This window comes from Mercenaria mercenaria, chromosome 16, assembly GCF_021730395.1.
Source record: "Mercenaria mercenaria strain notata chromosome 16, MADL_Memer_1, whole genome shotgun sequence".
Lineage (NCBI taxonomy): Eukaryota > Metazoa > Mollusca > Bivalvia > Venerida > Veneridae > Mercenaria > Mercenaria mercenaria.
Window position 1 is genome coordinate 1,422,389 of NC_069376.1, and position 24,485 is coordinate 1,446,873.

The window sequence follows — 24,485 nt, forward strand, 5'->3', positions numbered from 1 at the left end:
CTTGCCATATTCTATCATTTGTTTACAGTAAACTTCACTCAGATCACACACTTTTACTGTGAAATATACCTGAACTTAACCTCACAGACACCTAAAATTTAGCATTATTTAGTCAGAAACTTACTGCAGATTTCCTAAAATGCATTTTAGTTTAGCCATTTTAGTCTCAAACGTCAGTTTTCGTACAGACGTGTTAAAACATGTCGAAAAAGCAGTGATTTTTAGATAAAAAATGATTTCTCTAATAACCTTAGGACGGCCAGCACATATCCATGCAACCTCGCCAGGTATATGTATGTTTTTGACAACACAGAAAATGACGTCACTCGACCTTCAGCTACTTCCGGAAGTAAATAAAATGAGAATAGAAATGCTAAACTTGAAAACGAAAGCCGCATTTTGATTCGTAGATAGTCAGGGGTCGCGCGCAGGGGTCACCCAGTCTAAATGTATGCGCGTGGACTTCTTTTCTTTTTTCTTTTGCTATTGGGCAGCCAATTTTCAGCACTTTATTACGAGGTTTTAGCACAGCATATCAGCTTTTAATCTATGAAAAAGTATTTGAGCTCTGGATAAACACAAATCTCACAGGGGTCCGTAACGGACCAAGGGTACATTGATAATTTTGGAACTTCATCAAATCGCTCAAAATATCATTTTTGATGTTGTCAGAGAGTGTCAGTATATGCCTCAGATGTAAGATATAACCGTATTTGAAAGCTGCAGACATAGACATTTCAGAAATATTTTCAAAATAAGTTTCGTGTAATAAATGTTGTTTCTACGGAAGCGTGAAAGGGCCATCAGACGCTAATACGTTTTAGTACGTTAAGGCTGCGGAAAGGATCATCCAATACATTTTTAGATCAAAATACAACCTAATCAGTGAAATTCAAATATTCTTAGTTTTTGTACACTTTTTCTGCAAAACTGCACTGAAATTTTCATTTTCTATCATAATATGGCCACACTAGCCCATTAGCAGCCATACCTAAACAAGTTTCACATTTTACCCCTGCTCAACTCCTGGTTACATTCTACCAAGTCAGTTAATACTTTACTTCATATAAACAATGGACTATTCAGACATTATTTTCAACTCTGTAGAACATTTCAGTGATGTGAAAACCATATATACTCGTGAAGTACGATATACTTTCTTATCAAAAATAGAATAATATCAACATGCAAGAAAAAAATCTTTTCTGCGAAACATCACCCTCTAAAATTGCCCTAGGAAAACTGCGGTTTAGCAATAAAGCATATGCAGACATTTTCTCAAAGAATAAAAATTACTCGAGGAAATTCACATTGAAAATAATCTGGATATTTTCTCAATACAATATGCAATAAAACTAAGACAAAATATATCACTGTCAATCCTCATATGACTCATTGTACCAGATTCCATAAACAGCAAGGAACTACATTTTGGATTACTTCACATGTTACACTGAGTACTCACTTCCGGTTTAATGTAATCAGTCCTACATGCTATTTTCTTTTTGAATTAAAAGTGTTTAAAATAGTAGAGAAATAAGAACAATAACAACTACAAAACCAAAAAAAAAACAAAAAAACTCGTGTTTAAATATTTATAATACGATCAAACATCTTTTTTTAATAATTCCAGTCTTTTCAAAGGGAAGTAAATCTGCTGAAATATTATATATAGTACAACGTCACAGGACGAGAAGAAAGCAGATACAATACAGACAAGGACATTCATTGATGCAAGCATCAAAGACGCCGCCAAGTGTTGTGTCTGAAGTACATTTATTGCAATATGAGAAATCACCTAATTATTAGTTTGGTTATTCTGACTGGTTACAAATTATCAACATTAGCACATAATTATGTTATAAACTGTTAAAAGCTTGAAGAAAAAGCATGTTAGAAAAGCATTACCATTCAATACAAATCCTCTACCTGCAATGACACTGACATTGCGAGTAGGGGGTCCCTTTACATACAAAATTAGAGTAAATATTTCACCAACTAAGGTCAGCACCTGTGAAAAGTTCTTATATGCAGGAGCATGTGTATGAAGTTTCACAGAAATGCAGTTTGTTGGGAAATGAGGAAATGATGAAAGATAATTATTTCAAAGTTGTGGTTCACAGAAACCATTATCTTTATTATCATATAATGTAAGGAGTGTTTTCTATTCACTGATAAAGTTTCATGGACCTTAGTCACCTACATTATAGATTTCAGAATGCAGATTATACAGTTTCCGTTGCTAAAACAACCAAAAATTTTGTCCAAGAAAAGAATGATATAACATGAATAATCTCTAAATTGCCCCTATTCACAAAGCAAATGTCATGAATCTTTCTTATATACTTTTGGAATATCATAGAATTCTTTTTTTTTTTTGGACGAACGGTAAACTTGAAGTCCTCGTTGAACCGTAAGGTTACTAGGAATATGTCAGTGTGTAGATTCAAATATAATATTACAAGAAATTTAGCAAGCATAATAACTCACTGCCAAATTTTAATGAAAATCTTTTTTTTAAGTTAGACAGGAATGGACAGATACAAAAACAATCTATAAAAGTAAAAGAAAAAAAAAGAAAAAAAAAAAAGAAACAAGTAACAAGATATAATACAACCAGAGCAACTGACTAGTCATATAAAATTAATGAAAATATAAATTCAACAAGGAAATCTATTTGAAAGTCACTGATGCTTTGATTAGTTATGGTCCCATGGCTTTTGATATTTCGATCTAACCATATTTTAAAGAAGTATTAAACTGTCACTGACAAATTCATCCAAATGATGGCCCTTTATTGCACACCTTAGTTGACAGTGAATATCTGTAAACAATAAGCATTTGACACATAAGCAAAAAAAGTCAAAGGTTAGAATCAAGATGAGTTTATAAAATATTTAGAAATATTCTGACCAGTTGTACATGTGGTCACAAATGGGAAACTCTATGCTTCAAAGTTAAGGTAACCATAACAATTATATAAATATACAACTGCAAAAGGAATCTGTAAAAATGTGCGCATTCTGAAATTACATCACTGTAACTATCAGGGTGGCGAATCACGTGATCGTTGTACGTCATATTGCTATTCCGCAAAGAAGAAATTATCAACAAAAATCGTCGATTCAAATCTTCAAATCAATGTAAGTTTTTTATTTCTCAACCAATTTCTATGAAATATGTTGCATGCGAAGGAGAAAACAGTATTCTATCACCCGTGTTTATGGTTTCCTTCTAGACCGTCGCTAAATATACAAACACCCAGGAAAACCTTTTCTACTCGGCCCGATCGCATTGGCTTATCCACCAAGAAAATGTTATTTTTGGCATGTATTTTATACAAAATCTATTCCAGTGGTCATGTATTCGCACAGAAAACTTTCAAAGTTTTCTAATTACTCGAAACAAACGTATTTAATACGTAATCAGAGTATCAGTGAAAGGAAAAACGTGTATTTTGTGAATATGTTAATCCACCAAGAAATTTTTTTACGCTAATCCACCAAGTAAGCTACCATAATCGTTCAGTTTGACTGACAAAGCGGTTTTGCTATTTAAATGAGTTTTTAAAATGGAGAGATACAAAATGTAAAAGCAGGGATAAATATTTTAAGGATATATTGATATATATTCGTTTAAAACATATGTCGTATAAAACATTAGTTACATGTACTAACAGCTACTCGAGACTATGTTTATATTTATTTTGTTAGTATACGTCACTTGTGTCTCTAGTTTCTCATTGAATATGTAAAACATGCATTACACACAGGGCATCTTTTCCGTTTTTCTTCTTGATGTGTTGCCATATGAGACTTCAGCCCAGAGTACTTGCTTGCCTTCAGTCCACAAATGTCACATGAATATTTCTGGTCTTTTTTCTCATTTCTTTCGTGTTCATTTAGGCCTGATTGTGTAGAAAATTCTTTGTGACATGTGGTACAAACAGTTCTCCGAGAACGCTGCACCTGTAATAGAATATGTGAGACACTCAGAAAAAGAATCATAGGCGCTGAATTACCTGGATTAATTATTTCCTGATACTACTCTCTATAAAATACATAAAGAAGGCTACACGAGCGCAATCATTTTCAGGAACGGAAGTAGCTGGTTCATATCTCAGTGTATGTGTAACTGCGCCCACTTATTTATTTGGGCTCGGTTACGCATAAAACTGACGTTACTTGGGATAGAAACCAGCCATCCATTTCCATTCCCGTAATTCATGTCGTCCGTCTATATATTATTATATAATATATAAAATTATCTGTCCTTGGCAATCGAGTACCTATGTTCTATACGGGAGATACTGAAAATAAGAGGGCCATGATGGCCCTGTATCGCTCACCTGAGTACCATTGCTCAAAATAATACGATCAAGTTTTGACATAAAGCACATAGGCATACACATTAAATATCATCAGGATAAACATTTTCTTGTAACAGTCCCTTTTGACCTAGTCAGGGCCAATTTCCATACCAAGTTCGAGGATCCTAGGCTAAAATGCTGCGTTTTTGAACTAACATGACTATTCTTTACCCTGGAAGACTTAAATAACATTTAAAACCAATCTCATTAGATGCTGCTGATATTCGTTTACATAAAATAAAGTGAGGTAATTCGTCATAAATTCAGTCAAAAGTTATCTACCCTGATTGTCCGAGTCCATCTGATGGCACAAATGACATTTCAAATCAGTATCTTCGTTGGTTACTGAGATACACCCATTTTAATTTGAAACAAGGGGGGGGTGGGGGGGGGTGTAATTTGACATAAAATCAGTCCATAGATATCTACACTGATTGCCTCAGTCCAACTTAAGACAATAATGAAATTTCAAGTGAGTTGTATAAGCAAAGAAATCCCTTTTATTATCACAATCTAATTTGAAATTACCACATACCGATTTAAGGCCCAATATAAACAAATATATTTTATCTAAATGGCAATCGTCATGGAACCGTGCTTCATTCAATAAACTTCATGAAATCAAACATACTCTAGGGGAATGGCACAAAGGGAACAGATCTGTTCGCAGGGAGGAAGTTGTTCTTTCTCGTTGTCGAATAGGTCATACCCGTTTGACTCACTCTTACCTTTTGAATAAAGAAGATCAACCCGAATGTGTACCATGTCAAACACCGCTAACTATTAAACACATTTTAATCGACTGTGTGGACTTTGCTACACAACGCAGTACATATTATGACGTTCAATCTTTGAGAGAATTATTTGACAACGTTTCAGTCGGAAATATTTTATCGTTTTTAAAGCAGATAGGAATATATCAAAAGATCTAACACTTCTTATTTTTATTTACAGCTTGCAATATTATTATGTTTGCAGCTGATATTTTAACACACACGTACATACATTTTTACATTACTGTTTTTAGATATGCTTTACATTTTTACATGGATGCTTTTAGATATGTTTTACATTATTCATAGTGTTCTTTACATTTTTACATGGATGTTTTTAGGTATGCTTTACATTTTTACATCAGTGTTTAGGCTTTACAGTTGGCGTTTGCAATATGACTTCTTCTCGGCGATATATGACTATTTTGTGTCGATTCGCCGTAAAACCCAACTCACTCACTCACTCTATAAATATTTACCGAGATAAATCCATTTTTATTAAAATCAGGGGAGGTAGTCATGATACTATATATATATACTGTATACATGCTCAAATTAGAATTTGTATCATGCATTGGTATATGCATGTAGAAGATACAAAGTACAAGCCTATAAAACAATATATTAGTAAAGTATTCATATCGATAAATGTTCAATCAAGAGTTATCTAATATGACTATTTCTTACCATGGAAGACATAAATAACGTTTGAAACCTATCTCATTAGAAGCTGCTAAGGTGTATTCATTTAGATAAAAAATATAGGGAGGTAATTTGTCCTAAATTCAGTCAATATGTATCTTCACTGATTGTCCAAGTCCATCTGTTGACATAAATGAAATTTCAGATCAGTATCTGCATTAGTTACGGAGATATAGGTCACATTCTACCAATTCAATTTCTTCTTTATTGCATATTTACAATAAAATATTCAGACCTCATTTTCAGCATTTTAGAGCATTTCAATGATATGAAAACCATATATGGTCATTTAGTATGACATGTCTTATCAAAAATAGAGTCGAAATAATAAACATTTCTATATTTTATCGACGATTAATATGTGGGCGGTCGTTTGGATGCGAGTAATTAAATCACTCGTGCTACGCACTCGTCATTCAATTAATACGCATCCAAAGTCACGCCCATATATTATTCACCTGATAAAATATATAGATATATTTTTATTTCCTAAGTATATTTCATTCCTATCAAGGTCCGAGGCCCATCCTGCATGCTGGATGGTGTGGTATTTTTCAACACTAGCGGACATGTACATGTATGAAAAAAGATACATTTATGTGTAAGCTATATATCGGACACGAAATATTGTTAACTCTATATAATAGGTTTGAATCCCCCGTGAGACTTGACATTTGATTTAGTCAGTGCGGTGCTTACATCGTATGCTCTCAGGCTCTATAAAGTTATATAAAATTCGATTTATAAGTGTATAAGATATAGCCCGGATTCGTAGTTTACAAACTGAAGGACAGTAGCAACAAAGCATACCAATAGTTGCCAAACAGATCGATCACTAATTATGTCTGCGAATTGTACTAGTGTAAACATGCTTATTACCTGTGTCGTCGTAGACTTTGGCGAGAAGCGAATTACTTTCCACAACAATGGAACGGCAAAGTACCAGCATGCTCTTTCTCATGGGTATATAGATTTCTTTTGTACTTAAAACTTCTTCCACAAGTTCCACAGAGGTTAGCTAAATCACCCCTTTCTGGATCGGTCATGCTTCTGAAAAAATGACTTGGTGGATTAGCGTAAAATTGTTTTCTTTGTGGATTAGCATATTCACAAATACACGTTTTCCCTTTCACTGACACTCTGATTTCGTATTAAATATGTTTCCTTGGAGTAAATAGAAAACTTTGGAAGTTTTCTTTGCGAATACATGACCACTGGCACAGGATTTGTATAAAATACATGACAAAAATAACATTTTCTTGGTGGATAAGCCAATGCGATCGGGCCGAGTAGAAAAGGTTTTCCTGGGTGTTTGTATATTTAGCGACGGTCTAGAAGGAAACCATTAATATGGGAGATAGAATACTGTTTTCTCCTTCGCATGCAACATATTTCATAGAAATTGGTTGAGAAATAAAAAACTTACATTGATTTGAAGATTTGAATCGACGATTTTTGTTGATAATTTCTTCTTTGCGGAATAGCGATATGACGTACAACGATCACGTGATTCGCCACCCTGACTATACATGAACGCTCCCTTGTCCGCAATAGACCTCACGCGTTGCAGTATGGTATATCTGCGGTGTGTTCTATTTATAGAAAATAAGATAGGTAAGTAGGTCATGCTAAGGTCAGAAATAGAAAACTTGACTTACAGGGTAACATCCCTTATCAATAAATCGGATCAACATTTTGACGAAATCGTAAATAAAAAAATATTTTCTGCTCTACAGATAACATTGTTTTATATCACATAATAAGTTGCATTACATACATTTCTTATGTTTTTTTTGCCATTTCATTTTGTTTATTCACTAAAATCTATTGTGCAATATCGTGGGTCCTTTTACAAACTATTCACTGTGTTCAGTTTATCATTCCGAAACTATTCATTACCATCTTTACAGGGTCCAAAATAAAAGTGTATCCCATATACTCGACACCGTCTTCTGGCGGCATCGAATAATATAAACCTTTGACCTGCAAGTACATGTATGACCTTAAATTTTAAGCTAAAGCTCTGCTAAATGAGCAGGACAAGTCATATCATTAAGGTAGCGTTTTACCCTTAATGAACATTTATTTAGTAAATTTCTAAAATGCTTGAATTTTTTGTCATTTAAGAAATAATTTAAATCTGTACATTATCTAAATGTCCTTTAAATCCCTGAACAGACAAAACAATATAATACAGACATCGTGCATACATGTACAAAATATTTAGGTCACTATATGGAATACAATATTTAACAAATTATCAATAGGCAGTGACTAGGTAGCCGGTTCCGGCCACCATGACCCTCATCTTTAACCTACTGACCAAACAAACAATAGAAAATTGTCCTCTTCAAGAGGTTCCTCGTGATCAAGAAAAGTGAGAAAACTAAAGCTGTTATAGTTTCCCTGTTCAAGAAGTAATGATTTCCAGAAATTATGTCAGGTCCCTGCAACCTTGACCTTTGAGTCACTGATCCTAAAACCAATGCCCAATTTCCTCAGATCTACAATATCCTTATGTAATTAGTAAAGCCAGTAGCTGTTACAATTTATAACTTACATAATTGTTTTTCATTCTCTGGGTCAATGTGACCTAGACCTTTGACATTTGAACGCTAAATATTCCTAATCACGCACTATAATACAAAATGGGTGAAACGCCCCTAATGCAGCGCCCAAGTTCCTTCCCGAGATAACATGAATTCCAAAATATATAGGCAGTTTTTTCCGCTTAATTACTGTGATGTCATTGGTCATACTACGGAATATAATTAACAAGTGTTCGACAATATGTGTAATATATGACCATAGAAATTTTTGCAACAAAAAAGTAGTACTAGCTGCGCAGAAGACTTGATTTACAAGTTTAAGATAAAACCTGATTAAATATGCATCAATGATCTATAACTGGTAAGGACAATATTCAAGCGAGAAGGGCAGGTTTAATGGCCTCTTACACATTTGCACAAGCGAATCTTAGGGAGGTGCCAGTTTTAAATCAAAGGGCAAAATTAAAACATACGGAGACGGGACCCACAACAAAAGTTATATTCCAAGGGCTGAGGTTTTAGATAAGAAAATTTTTAAGAATGTTCTTGCATAGGTCTACGTATAAACAGGGGGAAAAGTGACAACGCCCTATACCAGCTATGTCTTTTGAAGAATCGTATTAATTTGGAAAACAAGGTATTAGGCTTTAAAGGGAAATAATCCTAAAGGTGAGCAAGGAAAAAGTATAGTTCTTTAATTTCTTACAATACTCTACACTTCCTCTAGAGCGTGCGTTAAAAGTGTTTTCTTTTTATAATTTGACCTAAAGTCCTAGTTTTAGACCTTCGGCCTGGTATAAGACCTTAAGTAACCAAATTTCTGAAATCGACCTATATTTTTCAGACACAGAGACCTTGACAAAGAATAATCATGTTCATTTAGAAAACATTGTTTGACCCGTTTCACAATTAAAAGACTCATAATATGTGTTATGTGTCGCATTTTTCATTCTGACCACCTATTATGTCTATTTCTTATTAAATCCTGTTTCAATAATTGTGTTTTTATATTCTTGCCAAAGGTTTGAATATCAATTAACATCGTGGAAAATGTGATCTAATCCATCATTCAAGATTGCACACCGCCCCCAACCTCCCTTTATTGTCCAAACTGTGTAAACTCATGTGCAATATTGAAAGAGGAGCCATTCTAACCATTTAATTATGCATAATATCTAAATTGACAATTGCTTTATTTATAAAATTAACAAGAGGGCCAAGATGGTCCTTGGTCGCTCAACTGAGAAACATTTCATAACAGTGTAAACATGTTTGCCCTAGTTATTTCATGGAAACAAATATTCTGGCCAATTTTCATAAGGACTGGACCAAAAATGTGGTCTCTTGAGTTTAAAAATGTATTTACATTGATACGACCTAGTGACCTACTTTTTGACCTCACATGACCCATATTCAACCTTGACCAAATTTCATGAAGTTCAGTTGAAAAATATAGCCTCTATTGCATACACAAGGGTTTTCTTTGATTTGACCTAGGGACCTACTTTTTAATACCAGATGACCCATATTCGAACTCAACCTAGATTTTATGAACCCAATATGACCAAATTTTATGAAGAAAAATATAGCTTCTATCGCATTCACGAAGTTTTTCTTTGATTTGACCTAGTGACCTACTTATTGATCACAAAAGACCCATTTTTAAACTCGAATCTGATTTCATCAAGGCAATCATTCCGACTAAATTTCATGAAGATCAGTTTAAACATACAGCCTCTATCGCATACACAAGGTTTTTGTTTGAATTAAACTAGTGACCTAGTTTCTGACTCCAGATGATCCATATTCGAGCTCGACCTAGGTTTTATCAAGGCAATTATTCTGACTAAATTCCATGAAGATCAACTGAAAAATACAGCCTCTATCGCATACACAAGCTAAGTGTTGACAGACAGGCAGACGACAGACAGACAGACAGACGCCGGACATCAAGCGATCACAAAAGCTCACCTGAGCATTGTTCAGGTGAGCTAAAAACCTTATGGAACTTTAAGACGTAAGGTAACCCAATTTGAAGATAACCTACATTACATAGAACAAATTTTCTCGCAAAGTGCTATGAAAATCCGGTAGAAAACGTATTAATTTGGTATATCTATGATTTGACCTAGTGACAAAGTGTTTGAACTGAAATGATCAGGTTTCAAAGACCTAAATATTGTAGATGTAAACATTCTGGAAACGTAAATGAATGAAAAATAGACAAGAGATCACAGAGTGATCTTGGCGCCCACCAATGTGCCATTTTTGTGTGTTCCAAATTTCAAGACTTCTTGACTAGCTCAAGGTCAAATTTCATTTCCGTACACACCACTGTGCATGTGTTCTAAATTCGAAAGCTGTAGCTTGAGAAATGTGAAAATAGGTCACTAGATCAATTTCAAGGACAAAGTTCTTTGTACACAAAACTATGCATGTGCATCAAGTTTGAAGACTGTAATTTGAGAAATTTGAAAGTAGGTCACTAGGTCAATCTTCAGGTCAAAGTTCATTTCAGTTCACAAAACTAAGCAAGTGGTCAAAATTTGAAGGCTATAGCTTGAGAAATATGAAAGTAGGTCACTAGGTCAAAATCAAGGTCAAATTTTATTTCGGAATACAAAACTATGCATGTGGTCCAAATTTGAAGCCTGTACCTTCAAAAATGTGAAAGTAGGTCACTGTAAAGGTCAAAGTTTGTTTCGGTACACAAAACCATGCATGTGGTCCAAATTTGAAGGCGGTAGCTTGAGAAATGTGAAAGTAGGCCACTAGGTCAAAATCAAGGTCAAATTTTATTTCAGAATACAGAACTATTCATGTGGTCCAAATTTGAAGCCTGTACCTTCAAAAATGTGAAAGTAGGTCACTAGGTCAATGTAAAGGTCAAAGTTTGTTTCGCTACATAAAACCATGCATGTGGTCCAAATCTGAAGGCTGTAGCTTGAGAAATGTGAAAGTAGGTCACTGGGTCAAAATCAAGGTCAAATTTCATTTCGGAACACGAAATTATGCATGTGGTTCAAATTTGAAGCCTGTACCTTCAAAAATGTGAAAGTAGGTCACTAGGTCAATTTCAAGGTCAAAGTTTTTTTTTCAGTGCACTAAACTGTGCATGTGGTCCAAATCTGAAGGTTGTAGCTACAGAAATGTGAAAGTAGGTCACTAGATCAAAATCAAGATCAACTCATATCAAGGTTCATCTTGCCACTCAAAACCATACATGTGGTCCAAATTTGAATGTTGTAGGTTATTGACAAGAAGTTTTTAAAAGCTTTTCCCTATATATGTCTATACAAACCATGTGAACCCCGGGCGGGGCCATATTAGACCCCAGGGAAATAATTTGAATCATCTTGGTTGAGGATGTCTAGATGATGCTTCATACCAAATACCAAAGCCCTAGGCTCTGTGGTTTGGGGCAAGAAGATTTTCAAAGTTTTCCCCTATATAAATCTATGTGAATTATAGAAATAAACAAAGGGTCATAACTTACTAAAAAATATTGAACCAGTCTGATTTTCAGGGGGACACAACTAGGGTACCAATACATCATTCTGACAAAGTTTGGTCAAAATCCCCCTGGTTGTTTCTGAGGAGATGCGATAACGAGACATTGTTAATGGAAGGACGGACTGACGGACGGAAGGACGACGGACCATGGACGCAGAGTGATTTGAATAGCCCACCATCTGATGATGGTGGGCTAAAAATGGAGCATCTGGAAATTTAATTATGTTTTCATTTTTTTCTACATATTTTTATGACTTACTTGAAATAGTGGAAATCTTGTCTGAGATTTCATCAAGGTCAACATTTTGAAGTTTCATTAAAAAGAGTTCCTTAAGTTGTTGACACCAGACGAGAACGGAAATTGGACGATCGCAATAGCTCACTTTAAGCATTTTATGCTCTCAGATGTGCAAATACTAATACCAAAGTTTAGATCAAAACCACAGTTATATACTATTAATATGTATTCTTCTCATAAACAAACAATAAAAATAACTAGTAAAACTCAAAAAAGTTCATATATAATACAAAATAGCTATAACTTCAGACAATATATCTACCATAGTCTATCAACTGTATATACAGAAGGCAACTGCTATAATTCACATAGCAAACAAATATCTTCCTTAAAAATAGACCTACTAGTATATATAATGTTACAATAATACATGTAAGCTGATAATACCCAAGTCCTGTTTATCATATAGCCCGTAGTCCCTTTTTCTAGTAAATCCAACTTTTGTTGGTAAAAATATGATTTTTTTGTAACATCTATTCATTTAAATGTAGAAATACATTTACTAAGTGAAACTTTAAACAATTTTAATTAGAGATATAAAATTAGCATTCCATTCAGTAAGTAACTCCAATAATTTAACCATACAAGTATTCTTCACGTAGGGAAGTTTTCATCTATTGTTTAATCATAGACTTTTTTCGCAATCATATGAAACATCAAGGAGCTGCGTTCAATAAACGCTTGATGCCCCCGGTGGCATCCTTGTCGATACAAACCAACCAAAGCCCAAAACGAGGTCAAGGTCACACTGAGGTCAGGTAATGTTTGAAGATGAGGAATGGTCACAGGTTTAATCTGTACTAGTATCAATTCATTGTTGAAAGCGGTATTAATAATGCTAGATGAAACGGTCCCAGGAGATGGCCCATATAAAGCAACCTAAGTCCAAAATGAGGTCAAGGTCAAGGTCAAACTGAGGTCAGAAGTTATTTGAAGATGAGGAATGGTCACAGGTTACATCTGTATTAGTATCAATTCATTGTTGTAAGCGGCATTGATGCTAGACGAAACGGTCCCATTTGGTTAACCAAGAGATGGCCCATATAAAGCAACCTAAGTCCAAAATGAGGTCAAGGTCAAGGTCAAACTGAGGTCAGGTGATGTCTGAAGATGAGGAGTGTCCACAGGTTACATCTGCATTAGTATCAAGTCATTCTAGTAAGGGGTATTGATGCTAGACGAAACGGTCCCATTTGGTTAACCTCGTACGGACGGACAAACGGACGAACGGACAGGACGATCACTATATGGCTCCCGCATCAGTAGATGCCGGGGGCATAAAAATAATTCCTAGTTTTAACTTTTTTATCAAAATTATGAAAAGTCCGCTACGTACACTACAAGGTCTTCGTTTATACATAATTGATATTGTAACGGTCATATGTTCTTACTTGTGAAATTATGAATGTCGTCTGCCAGAAACAATTAATTTTCTACAGAGAGTACATATATCCCTTTTTAGAGGACTCCAACTTGAAAATATTAGATGTTTTTGTATATGGCTACGGATTATACAAACAAATACTGATTCTGGAAACGACATAAAAAACCATGCCTCACAATATATTTGTTTCTTAGAACAAAATACATTTAATATTTAAACAATTCAAACAAAATCTATTTTCCTCGCCGTGGTATGTCAAATATAGCAAATTTCATTGTACATTGTGTATTCCATATCGGCCATTTCCAGACATTTTAAAACTAAATGTCCTAAAATAACAATTAAACATTGTTAGCAATTATCAAGCTTTTTTTTTTTTTTTTTAAAAAATGTTGACTTCTGACAGCGCGCGTGACTATTTGAAACTCTTTCACATAATGATAATACTAACTAACGTACATACATCTGTACAAAACTTTAATCCAAAAGCGATTTGCGATAAGTAAAAATAAGACAGTTCTTTACCAACTAATTTAAGTTAAACAATATGATTTGTCTCTGGTAATGAAAAGTAATAATTGAAAGCAGTTTTTCTCACAGACCTCTCGGTATAATACGGTTATACTCCTGCAAGTTTTTGTTGTTCCATGGCCGGAAACAAGAGGTCATGCCAAGTATGTTATGGTGTGTGTAGGCAAGCCACCGGAAGTTCTAGAAGCATTGCGGCATTTTGTGAATTCACGTATATACGTAGCCTTGATACAGGAAGGACGTCTATGGTTTTGAGGTGTTGGCGTCGATCTTTTAACTGAAGTATAGAGGAAAACTGGACCTGAAAAAGACATTGAAAATTATATAATTAACGTTTTTACTACCAATTACTATCGTCTTGCTGCGTATATGTAACCATGTAAAGATCATAATCAATTTCAAAATATTATCTTGCATTGCTTCACAAAAGCATTAGACAAGTTTAAGTATAGCTCGCATAAGACATTCAAATCCTAGCCAAATGAACGTTTGACATTCGACATTAAAACTTCGCGGAATATCGAGCTATCCAGACATTTGACGTTCAACATTCAAGTTTTATGTTTTTAACGGCTCATAATGTTTTTTTGCGGCAGCCACATGTATCATTATGGACATAAAATATATCAATTTATTATTAAATCCTAAATCCTATTTCCTTTAATTGTTTTCTCCAATACTTGTCAAAGGTCTGAATATTGATGCAATAACAGAATATTTTATTCATTCCATTCTTTTTTATTACCTCCCTTTATAGCTCTTACTGTCAAAGTTCATGTGCAGAATTCAAAGTAGCATTTTTCTAACCATATAATTATGTATATCATCTATTTGTACAGCTGTTGCATCTGATATCAATATGAAATTTTAAGCCTTATAGAACTTTAAATATTAGTCACTAAATTTACTGTTTAAAAGTCTCGGTAGTCTACAAAATTACTTAAAGAGGCACCACAAAATAACTGTACAACATGTATTCTTTTGTGTTTCCATGATGGTAATTATACATGATTTGCATGAAAAATATAAAATATGCAAGAATTTAGTTTCAAATTTACAGTGAGATATATTAGGCCAAGACGATGTGTTTAATGCCTTAAAATTTTATTGAATTTATTGTAGTAATATGTACATTAATCAGTGACCTTGACCTTTGATCTATTGACCTTGAAATGTTAAACAAGAGATATCATCTTCTGACCACAGGCAATTATCCTTTGAAATTTGAGGCCTATAGGTTATAGTGTTTAAGACTCATGTGAGACTGAGAATGTCTTGTAAACACCGGCTCAGTTGTTTTCAGTGTCAAGGTCGCTGCTACCTTGACCTTTGATCTATTGATATTTAAAACGACTGGGGTCATTTACTGACCACAGGCAATCATCCTATGAAGTTTGAATTCTGTAGGCCAAAGTGTTTTATCAGTTATCGATGTGAAACCGTTTTCAGTCTCAAGGTCACTGTGACCTTGACCTTGGATCTTTGACCCTTAACACAACAGGGGTCATTTAATGTATACATGCCATCATCCTATGAAGTCTAACGTCTGTAGGTCAGTCTTTCTGCAGTTACAAAGGTGAAACCATTTTCAGTTTCATGGTCACTGCGACCTTGACCTTTGACCTATTGGACCTTAAAACAAAATGGATCTTTTACATGCAATCACCCTATCAAGTTTGACGCCTGTAGGCCAAAGACTTTTATAGTAACCAACGTGAAACCATTTTCAGTCTCAAGTTCATTGTGATTATGATAATTGGCCTATTAACCCTTTATACAACAGGGGTCATCTTCTGACCACTGGCAATCAATCTATAAAATCTGTCGCATTTAGATTAAAATCTTTCTCAGTTATTGATCAGGATACGTTTTCAGCTAAGTTGACTGCGACCTATACCTTTGACCTATTGACCCTTAAATCCACACGGGACATCTACTGCCCAGAGGCACTCATCCTTTAAAGTTTGGCGTATGTAGGTTAAAATCTTTTTCAGTTATTAATTAGGATACGTTTTCAGTCTCAAAATGTCTGCGACCTTGACCTTTGACCTACTGACCGGTAAAACCACAGGGGTCATCTTCTGACCAAAGGCAATTATCCTATAAAGTTTGTCGCATAAAGGTTAAAAAAAATTTCAGTTATTAATCAGGATACGTTTTCAGTCTTAAGGTCACTGCGACTTTGACCTTTTAACCTATAAAACTACAGGGGTCATCATCTGACCAGTCACTCATCCTATAAAGTTTGGCGAATGTAGGTAAACATCTTTTTCAGTTATTCATCAGGATACGTTTTCAGTCTAAAGATGACTGCGACCTTGACCTTTGACCTATCAACCCTTAAATATACAGGAGTCATCTTTTGACCTTAGGCAATCATTCTATAAAGTTTGGCACAATTATCTATTAAAGGTTGAATTCTTTTTTCAGTTATTAGTCAGGATACGTTCTCAGTCTCAAGATGACTGTGACATTGACCTTTGACCTACTGATCCTTAAAACTACAGGGGTCATCTTCTGACCACAGGCAATCATCCTATAAAGTTTGGTGCATGCAGGTTAAAATCTTTTTTGGCTGTTAATCATGATACTTTTTCAGTCTATAGGTCACTGTGACCTTGACCTTTGACATATTGACCGGTAAAACAACAGGGGTCATCTTCTGACCACAAGCATTATCCTTGGAAGTTTGACGCCTTTTAGGTTAAAATTTTTTTCAGACTCAACTGAGACTAAGAATGTTTTGTAAACATCGGGTCAGTTATCAATGGGAAACCATGTTCAGTCTCAAGGTCACTGCGACCTTGACCTTTGACCTATTGACCTTTAACACAATAGGGGTTATTTACTGACCACAATCAATCATCCTATTAAGTCTGACTTCTGTAGGCCAAAGTATTTTTCAGTTATCGACCTAAAATAGTCTTCAGTCTCCAGGTCATTGTGACCTTGACCTTTGACCTTTTGGCCCTTAAAATGACGGGGGTCATTAACTGACCATAGACAATTATCCTATGAAGTCTGACGTCTGTTGACAAAACTCTTTTTAGTTATCCATGATAAAAAGCGTGTAGTTTTCTTTTGATCTTAATAGGAAAGGGACGGAGAGACGGACGGACGGACAGACAGACGGACGAACGGTCCGACTAGTAGATGCAGGCACGTTATGGTGCGGGAGTGGAGTAGGTTGGAGGCTTATAAAACTTTTAATATACTGCATTTTTCAAAATGTAAAAAAATAACTATGGTCAATTTGATGGCATAGCTCGATGAAGGAATTCTGTTCTCAAAGAAACATTTTTCACAAAAATGGCCCCTTTTTACATGACGGGGCTCAATTCTATAAAACTGTTAAAAATATTAAATTAACTTTAGAATATAATAAATAAAACCAAATAAAATAACTTACCTGTGTATTAATCCTTGTATATAGGAACATCCATTTTTTTCCTCCATTTTTCAAAAATTTCGTTGTCACTATTTTAACACGCGTGTATTTATATACACAAATATATGTCATATGTCTAACTGTGTGTAATATATTTTAAATGGAATGTTTACAAAATATTTACACTATCAGTCTGAGTTTATTTAGTAACTTAACTTTCATCTTTTGTTTCAAACACAAACTCCCAGCTATCATCCTTCGTAACTGGGAAATTCTGAGATGAGTGTATATATTGTTTAACGTGTTCAAACTCTGTTTCCGGTTCTATCCAACACCCGTCTATTGTTACTGTGACTTTGTGTGAAAGTTTCTCCACTACCTTAACGAGATCACGCAATGTTGAAGCAGACATGTTTACACGCGACAAATAAACACTTTCAATATTCGCCATTTCAGGAGGCAGCGACCTTTCACCTAGATTGATCTCCACCAACACCACGTGTTTCACTTGACTATTAACTTTCAATTGTGACACTTCAGGTATCCACCACAATTCTAACTTCCTTAGATCTGAATGCTGACTAAAATCTAAACTGAAAGTACACGAACGCTCGTGCTCGGTACAGTATAACATCACCAATATAATCTCCGTCATTGTTTTTCTGTTTATAATATAATTCAGAAAGTCATTCAGTACATCGTGGCTCATCTTGAAATTCCGGATATCAATTGCTTGTAACAGAGAATTATTCTGTAATGTTTCCAACATTTCACGGCTCCAAGAACCATGTAGAACAGACGATATAACAGCGACACATTTCGACGACTTGTCCAACAGTACAGGAAGCTGTGCGTTTTCATTATTATAGTTGCATATTATTTTATTGATCTGGAACAGTTCGTGCAATTCACAACAATCGATAATTTCACGTAAACTATGACCACGGTCTGTGTTGATATTTATTGACGCCATGTTTTTTTTATTGTGTACCGCGAGCCGTGCTAAATATGTAAAGTATTTTTCTTCTTTACAATCTTTACTAAAGAAAAAATCTTGACAGAAAAGTTTGAGTTCCTTATCGCTCGTGTTTTCCTTCATACAAGAAATGTACATGTCTTGTATGTCTTTCAGAGGTTTACACTTCCAGTCAGTCGTGGATCTGTATTCGCTCGTTATCTTATCTTCGCTGATAACAGAAAGAAATTCCTGTGATATTGAAGAAATGATTTCTGCATTCATTCCGCTGATGAAAACAAGCACTGTCGACATATCAAGAATACTTTGCAAACTTTTGCATTTGTTTAGAACATTGTTTTTGACATCATTTTCATTTTGACAGCTAATGTACAATGCACAAAAAAATTCTTGTACAGTTTTGTGCGAAAACGAAAATTTCGAAATTTGCTTTGTTAGTGTCTTTTCTGTACTTTGTGTTAATATTCCCGAGTTAAGACTTAATTTCAAATACTCTGGGGTTAGATGTTTCTCTGTCACTGACTGGCTAAACACAAGGGTGCTTTCTTTGTTTTCACTGAATAACGTTTCAAATGCTAATTGTCCTAAAGCTTGCAGAAATGTGTAGTGTTCCTTACAATGTTCATATTCACTGAAACACTGTGGGATATCACTCTGGGACTGTTCGCGCGACTGTTGCATGTCGGGATATTTTTCAAACGTTCGTTTAAGGAGCAGTTCAACAGTCTGACAATATAACTCAGTTCTAGATGCTCCTAGCTCTATTCCATCACACCATAAACACAAAAGATACATCAGTAAGAGCGGAATAGTTTCCAAATCCGAAATACGTCTATCACTGATAGCGCGATCAAACTCTTGGATATGTTTTTCTATGTCAGTTTTACCACATAACAGTGAGATCACAGTCCTCTTTAATCTTTTAGAAGACGTTTTACTAAGTCCAATAAGTTCCAACTTTCGCTCTATTTCACTTGAACGTATCTTACTAACGCCCAACTTCCACGGTCTAGTTGTTGTGAGAATTGTACAATTCCTCCTAGCTTTCCTGTGTGGAATGTCATTTTTTGCGTGTGTGAATTCGTCCAATCCATCCAATATTATCAGGCACCTTTCCTTAGAAAGAATGTTTTCAAAATCACTAGTTGAAATAGTGTGTGCTAGATCATTAGTTATTTGTTTTTTGATCATCTCATCAATGTCCCATTCTTCGGAACAATCACGTAAAGACAACAAAAACACAAAGTCAAAGTTCGACATTGTACTAATGTCTTCCTTCTTAAAATGTTCATCTTCGTTTGGGATACAGTTTTTGGCTTGACACCACGTTAAAACGAGCCGTTTACTTAATGCTGTTTTCCCAAACCCAGCATCCGCAGTAAGGTAAATTTTGCGACATGGTTCATTTTCCTTGTAGAAAACATCATGCAATGACGTAACCTTTGATCTAATTTCTTTGCCACCTCCACGCGCCCTCTGAATTTCCACTGACTCTATGTCTGGTATGACGTAGAACTCAAGGAGAGGCGTGTCATTTTCCTCCAATAAAGGTGACAGTGGTAGGGTATGGTACTCTTCTCTGTAGAGACCTATCAAATCTTCCCTCAGGTCTGAAATATAAAAAAGTCCTTTGTTAAAAATACGTGAAACAGATCCATTTTCTAGAAGAACATATATACATTCAATCCAAATAGTACTTACTTACATCATACAATGGGCTATGATAGATGTATGTATATTGAAATTTCAGCTTGTTGGCATTTTAACACAACTTATATGTGTATGAACACGTTTACATTTACTTAAGTAAACTGTATCTTGCTGAAATTGTCGGTCTAGCGGCCATGCGGCCTGAAACTGGCATCCTACCGGCATGAAGTTAGCGACCTGTTGGTAGAATAGCTATAAATGAAAATCCGCGACTAGCGACTGATTATAAAAAAATTACAACTAAATATCTACTAGTTAAAAATCAATAAAAGGACGTTTTCAAAATGATTATTCTAGGCTGCCATGCCTAAAACTTTTTCTACTAGCTTGGCGGACTAAACTGAGTTCAGATGGAAAACGACTGCAATCATGAGTTAAATATTCGTAGCAGCTAATTGACTTACTGAATACAATCTACGGTTCATTTACATGATTTTATGATGATTACTCTAGGCCACGCGTTTGAATTCATGAGAAGTTAAAAGAAAAAAACCCGGCTTGGCTGACTAGTGGTCCGGCAGACTCTTGCATTGAGCATTTAGGCTGGTGTATTCAGGGGCGTAGGGACGATTTTATCATTGGGGCGGCGGAGGGGTTGGTTTGGGAGGGGGTGTCCCCCTCCTATGAACGGGGTGCGGGGGTGGCCCCGAGAAAATTTTGCATACAGCTTGAGTAAATGGTGCAATCTGGCGACTTCTTGGACTGCTCAGTATCTGTTGAACATACTCGTTTTTTTCGAGTTTTCACCCCTAATTACAGTTTACTATGTTTAAACACTGTAATGGCGGTACGATGTTAGATACAGACAATGTCTTCCCGGGGTAAAACCAGTAATGTCTAAGTAGGGGATCGAGCACAAGACCCTGACTTAAAGAGGTAATCTAATCCTTATAGCATTTTAGTCTTTAAAAAGGCTTTAAAAAAAGGTAAAATCGCAATTCATTGTTTTCTTTGAACCATTGAGGGTTGAAATGAACGGACTTCAGGGTTCTTTTACCAAATGTTTTGATTTGGAAATGCAAAATTGCGAGAGTGATTAGCTTTTTATATTTTTCTAGAAACTGTAATACTTGTTAATTTAACAAGATCTGAAAAAATCTATGAGGATTTTTTTACATTTTATGCGTTGAATTTAATCATTATAAATTGGTGCTTTGATTTTCAAACAGTATGTTTAAGATCAAAAATTTAAATTTTTAAATTTTAAATATATTTTTGTAAAGACATCTAAAGATCCCGATTTGCGATTGTGTTTTTCTCAAGATACTTTCCTTTGTCGGCAGAATTTGAGAACAACATTAATTGCAAGGTTTGGTAGTAAAGCAATTAAATACGATTAACTTTCATTAATTCATGTATTGCCTATAACCCGAGTCTGCGGGGCGTAAAATACAGCGACCTTGGTCGTTCCCCCCCCCCCCCCCCCCCCCCCGGATTACGGTTTTGTACAAAAACCCTGTCACCAAGGTGATCTAACAAGGTGTCAGCGATATGACAAAATTCTGTGTACATATCAGTCGCCGATGCACTTCATGACAAATGGAAGACCGCGTATTTATTTTAAATTATATTTTCTACCTTTTCAAAAATATACGAGTTCGGCATTCGCCGCTTTTCGAAATATTGGGCGGCGGGCGCCGCCCCTGCCGCCCCAGTTTCCTACGCCTTGGTATTTCAGTTAACATAAAGAAGCCACGAAAGTTTAACATGACATTTTTGTTGTTGTTGTTTTTTTGTGTTTTTTTTTTTTGTATTTTTTTGTATTTTTTTATTTATTTTTTTTTTGTTAAAGTTTTTTTTTTTTTTGTTTTTTGTTTTTGTTTTTAATTCCCCAATGTAAAATCTTCACTAACAGTCTGCGTTGCAACTTTTCAAAGTTCATTAACATTTTTTATGTTCTATCAAGTTTTTACGTTTTCCTTATATTTATCGTAATTTCTAAATTATTGCTTTATGTTTAAAAAGACAAAAGAATGCCGGAATGCGTGGCTGCCAGACCGCTATAATGGGATTTTCAGAGTTACGAAAATTTTATTCTATGCGTTTCATTTACCATAAATAAACCATAAATATGATTGTTTCTTTTTAGTAATATGCATACTGTAACAGGAAGCCGTGCAAACTGGCAATGTATATCTCTCTAAAACACTCTTGAAATATGCTTTTTGTGCTTATTTATCTTTACTGTGTGTATTCACAGTTTCTTTTATTTCATTCGTATTTTCTAAATCATTATTTGGAAATAAATACACGAGACTGGCAATCCGCTAGGCCACTGTCATTAAAAAGTTTGTGTTATGTACTTCAGTGAGCAAAAATTACATCCACAAACTTGTATTTTTCTTAATTTGTTTGTATCAAGTCCACTCTCATATGCTGCGTTGAAACTTTAAAATACGATCTGCACATTGGGGTAATCATTGATTAAACCCTTTTCTCAAAAACTACAAGAGTATAATAAGAAACTTCGACAAATAGAAAAGATACTTCGAGTGCTTTGTTTTTTGTGATTATTTATGTCTTATGTGAAAGCTGTGAACTCATACCAGTTTTCACAGCGAAATTCTGTTGGAAATAACAATTCTGACGACTGCGCGAATAGAAAACTTTCTAGAGTGTAGATTTCAACGAAACTTTAAACAATTTTATATCAACATGTTTATTTCATAACGGTCATATAAGGTGTATATGTCCATGTGCATATTTCGGAGTTTTTAGAAGCCGCATATCTCAAGCACATCTAGATTTAATAGTATTCGCTGGATTTGTTTTAGTGCGATGGCCGAATGTTTACGATCGCTGACCTCGGATCACTTAAACCTCATCATTGTGGGTTCGAACCCCATGTGAAGAAGCAATCCAGCTGGCTTACAGAAGGTCTACTAAATCACATTTCTCACACGAGTTTTTATCAGTTTTGTAAGAGCAATCTGTAGAAGATTGTAGCTAAACAGTGAATGATTTTTGTTTTTTATGCCAAAATCATTTGCAAAGAGAGACTTATTTAAAACAAGTATTTGAATTCTGGTCTAGTCGCGTAATGGCTGTCAAGTATTTGAATCTATTTTTCGCTTAACAGAGGTCTAAATTGAGGCTAGTTTTTGTTTAAATTTCACTGTGGATGTATTGTTGACATTTTGGTAGGAAACGTGGGAAAGCAGGTTGTATTCGGTGAAGTCAAGCTCAATTTTAGTATGAGTAGTACTTCCGGGTCACAGAAGTGTGATTTTGATGTCAGTTTACAGTAATGTGACCAGAGAAATCTCCCTTAGAAGATACATGACCCCTACTTTTCTCTTCATTTTATATCAGTTTTATCATAACTCTTTAAAATGAGGAAAGGATTTGTTCTCTGAAATGGGTCTAGCTATGTTTGCTAGCTCTTTGAAAAAAAGTCAGTTTTATATAGAATATATAGGGAAAACTATTTAGGCTATTGTGACCTGTAGGGCTGACCCTCGATGTGCGCGAACACGCCCTAGATAAGTATACAAGACATTCCTAAGCATTTTCATAAATACGTCATTAGAATTCAAAATGGCCGCCGCACACGCGCACTTATTATGAACTCTTATATGCAAATGATTTACTAATTATAGTAACTAGGTCATCCAAGATGGCGCCCGTTTGTTTACACACAAAGTGGCCCCTATACTACTCACATTCATATAAATAAGCCATTTTTAATCAGTATCTGCACAACGATGCGTTAGATATGTTTATGAAAACAATTAAAAACATAAAATATGAGTCAGTGTGTAGTTTTCTCTTCACTAGGAACAAAGAGTCATGTTTTTACTTTCTATAATCTTATCTTCTTTTTACTAAACACGTGACAGTGACAGGTAAAATGATGAGTTGCATGCATCATGAAAGTTTGCTGTAAATTGACATTCCTATAAGTTATCGCGTCTGCCTTTGTATTTGATACCGTCTGTCCTTGAAATGAAGAATCGCGTCTGCCTTCCATATCGAAATTAAAAATCACGATGCATTTCAAAGCCTTAAAGGCCGCTTATGAACGGTAGGCCTACTGTCAGTATAGGGAGAGGGGGATGGCTGAATTTCTTTTCAGTCATGCAGTTTCCCCAAAATATTGATTTTACATTAGGTTTTTATTCCCCATATGCCCAAATACCGACCGGTTTTTTTCCAAGTCACAGGGCTGGCCCCCTCCTGGTAAAAAAACCTGCAAATACACTTTAGAACAGAACAGAGCAGAACATAAACATAACATAATATTTTAGATGTCCTTTCTTGATGTACATGATAATGAAAACTGTTCCATTTAA

The 24,485-nt window shown here is 35.0% G+C and overlaps 1 protein-coding gene across 1 annotated transcript in view; it reads right to left on the reverse strand.

The window, feature by feature from the left end:
- Window positions 1–11,862: 11,862 nt before the first annotated feature.
- LOC128549404 (uncharacterized) overlaps window positions 11,863–24,485 on the reverse strand; it is a 502,205-nt gene continuing 489,582 nt past the window's right edge. The window contains exons 4-5 of the mRNA XM_053526041.1: window positions 17,529–20,093; window positions 11,863–14,420 (exon numbers count right to left, since the gene is read on the reverse strand). Coding sequence (XP_053382016.1) covers window positions 17,719–20,093 — 2,375 coding nt within the window. The 3' untranslated portion in view covers window positions 11,863–14,420; window positions 17,529–17,718. The remainder of the gene's footprint in view (window positions 14,421–17,528; window positions 20,094–24,485) is intronic.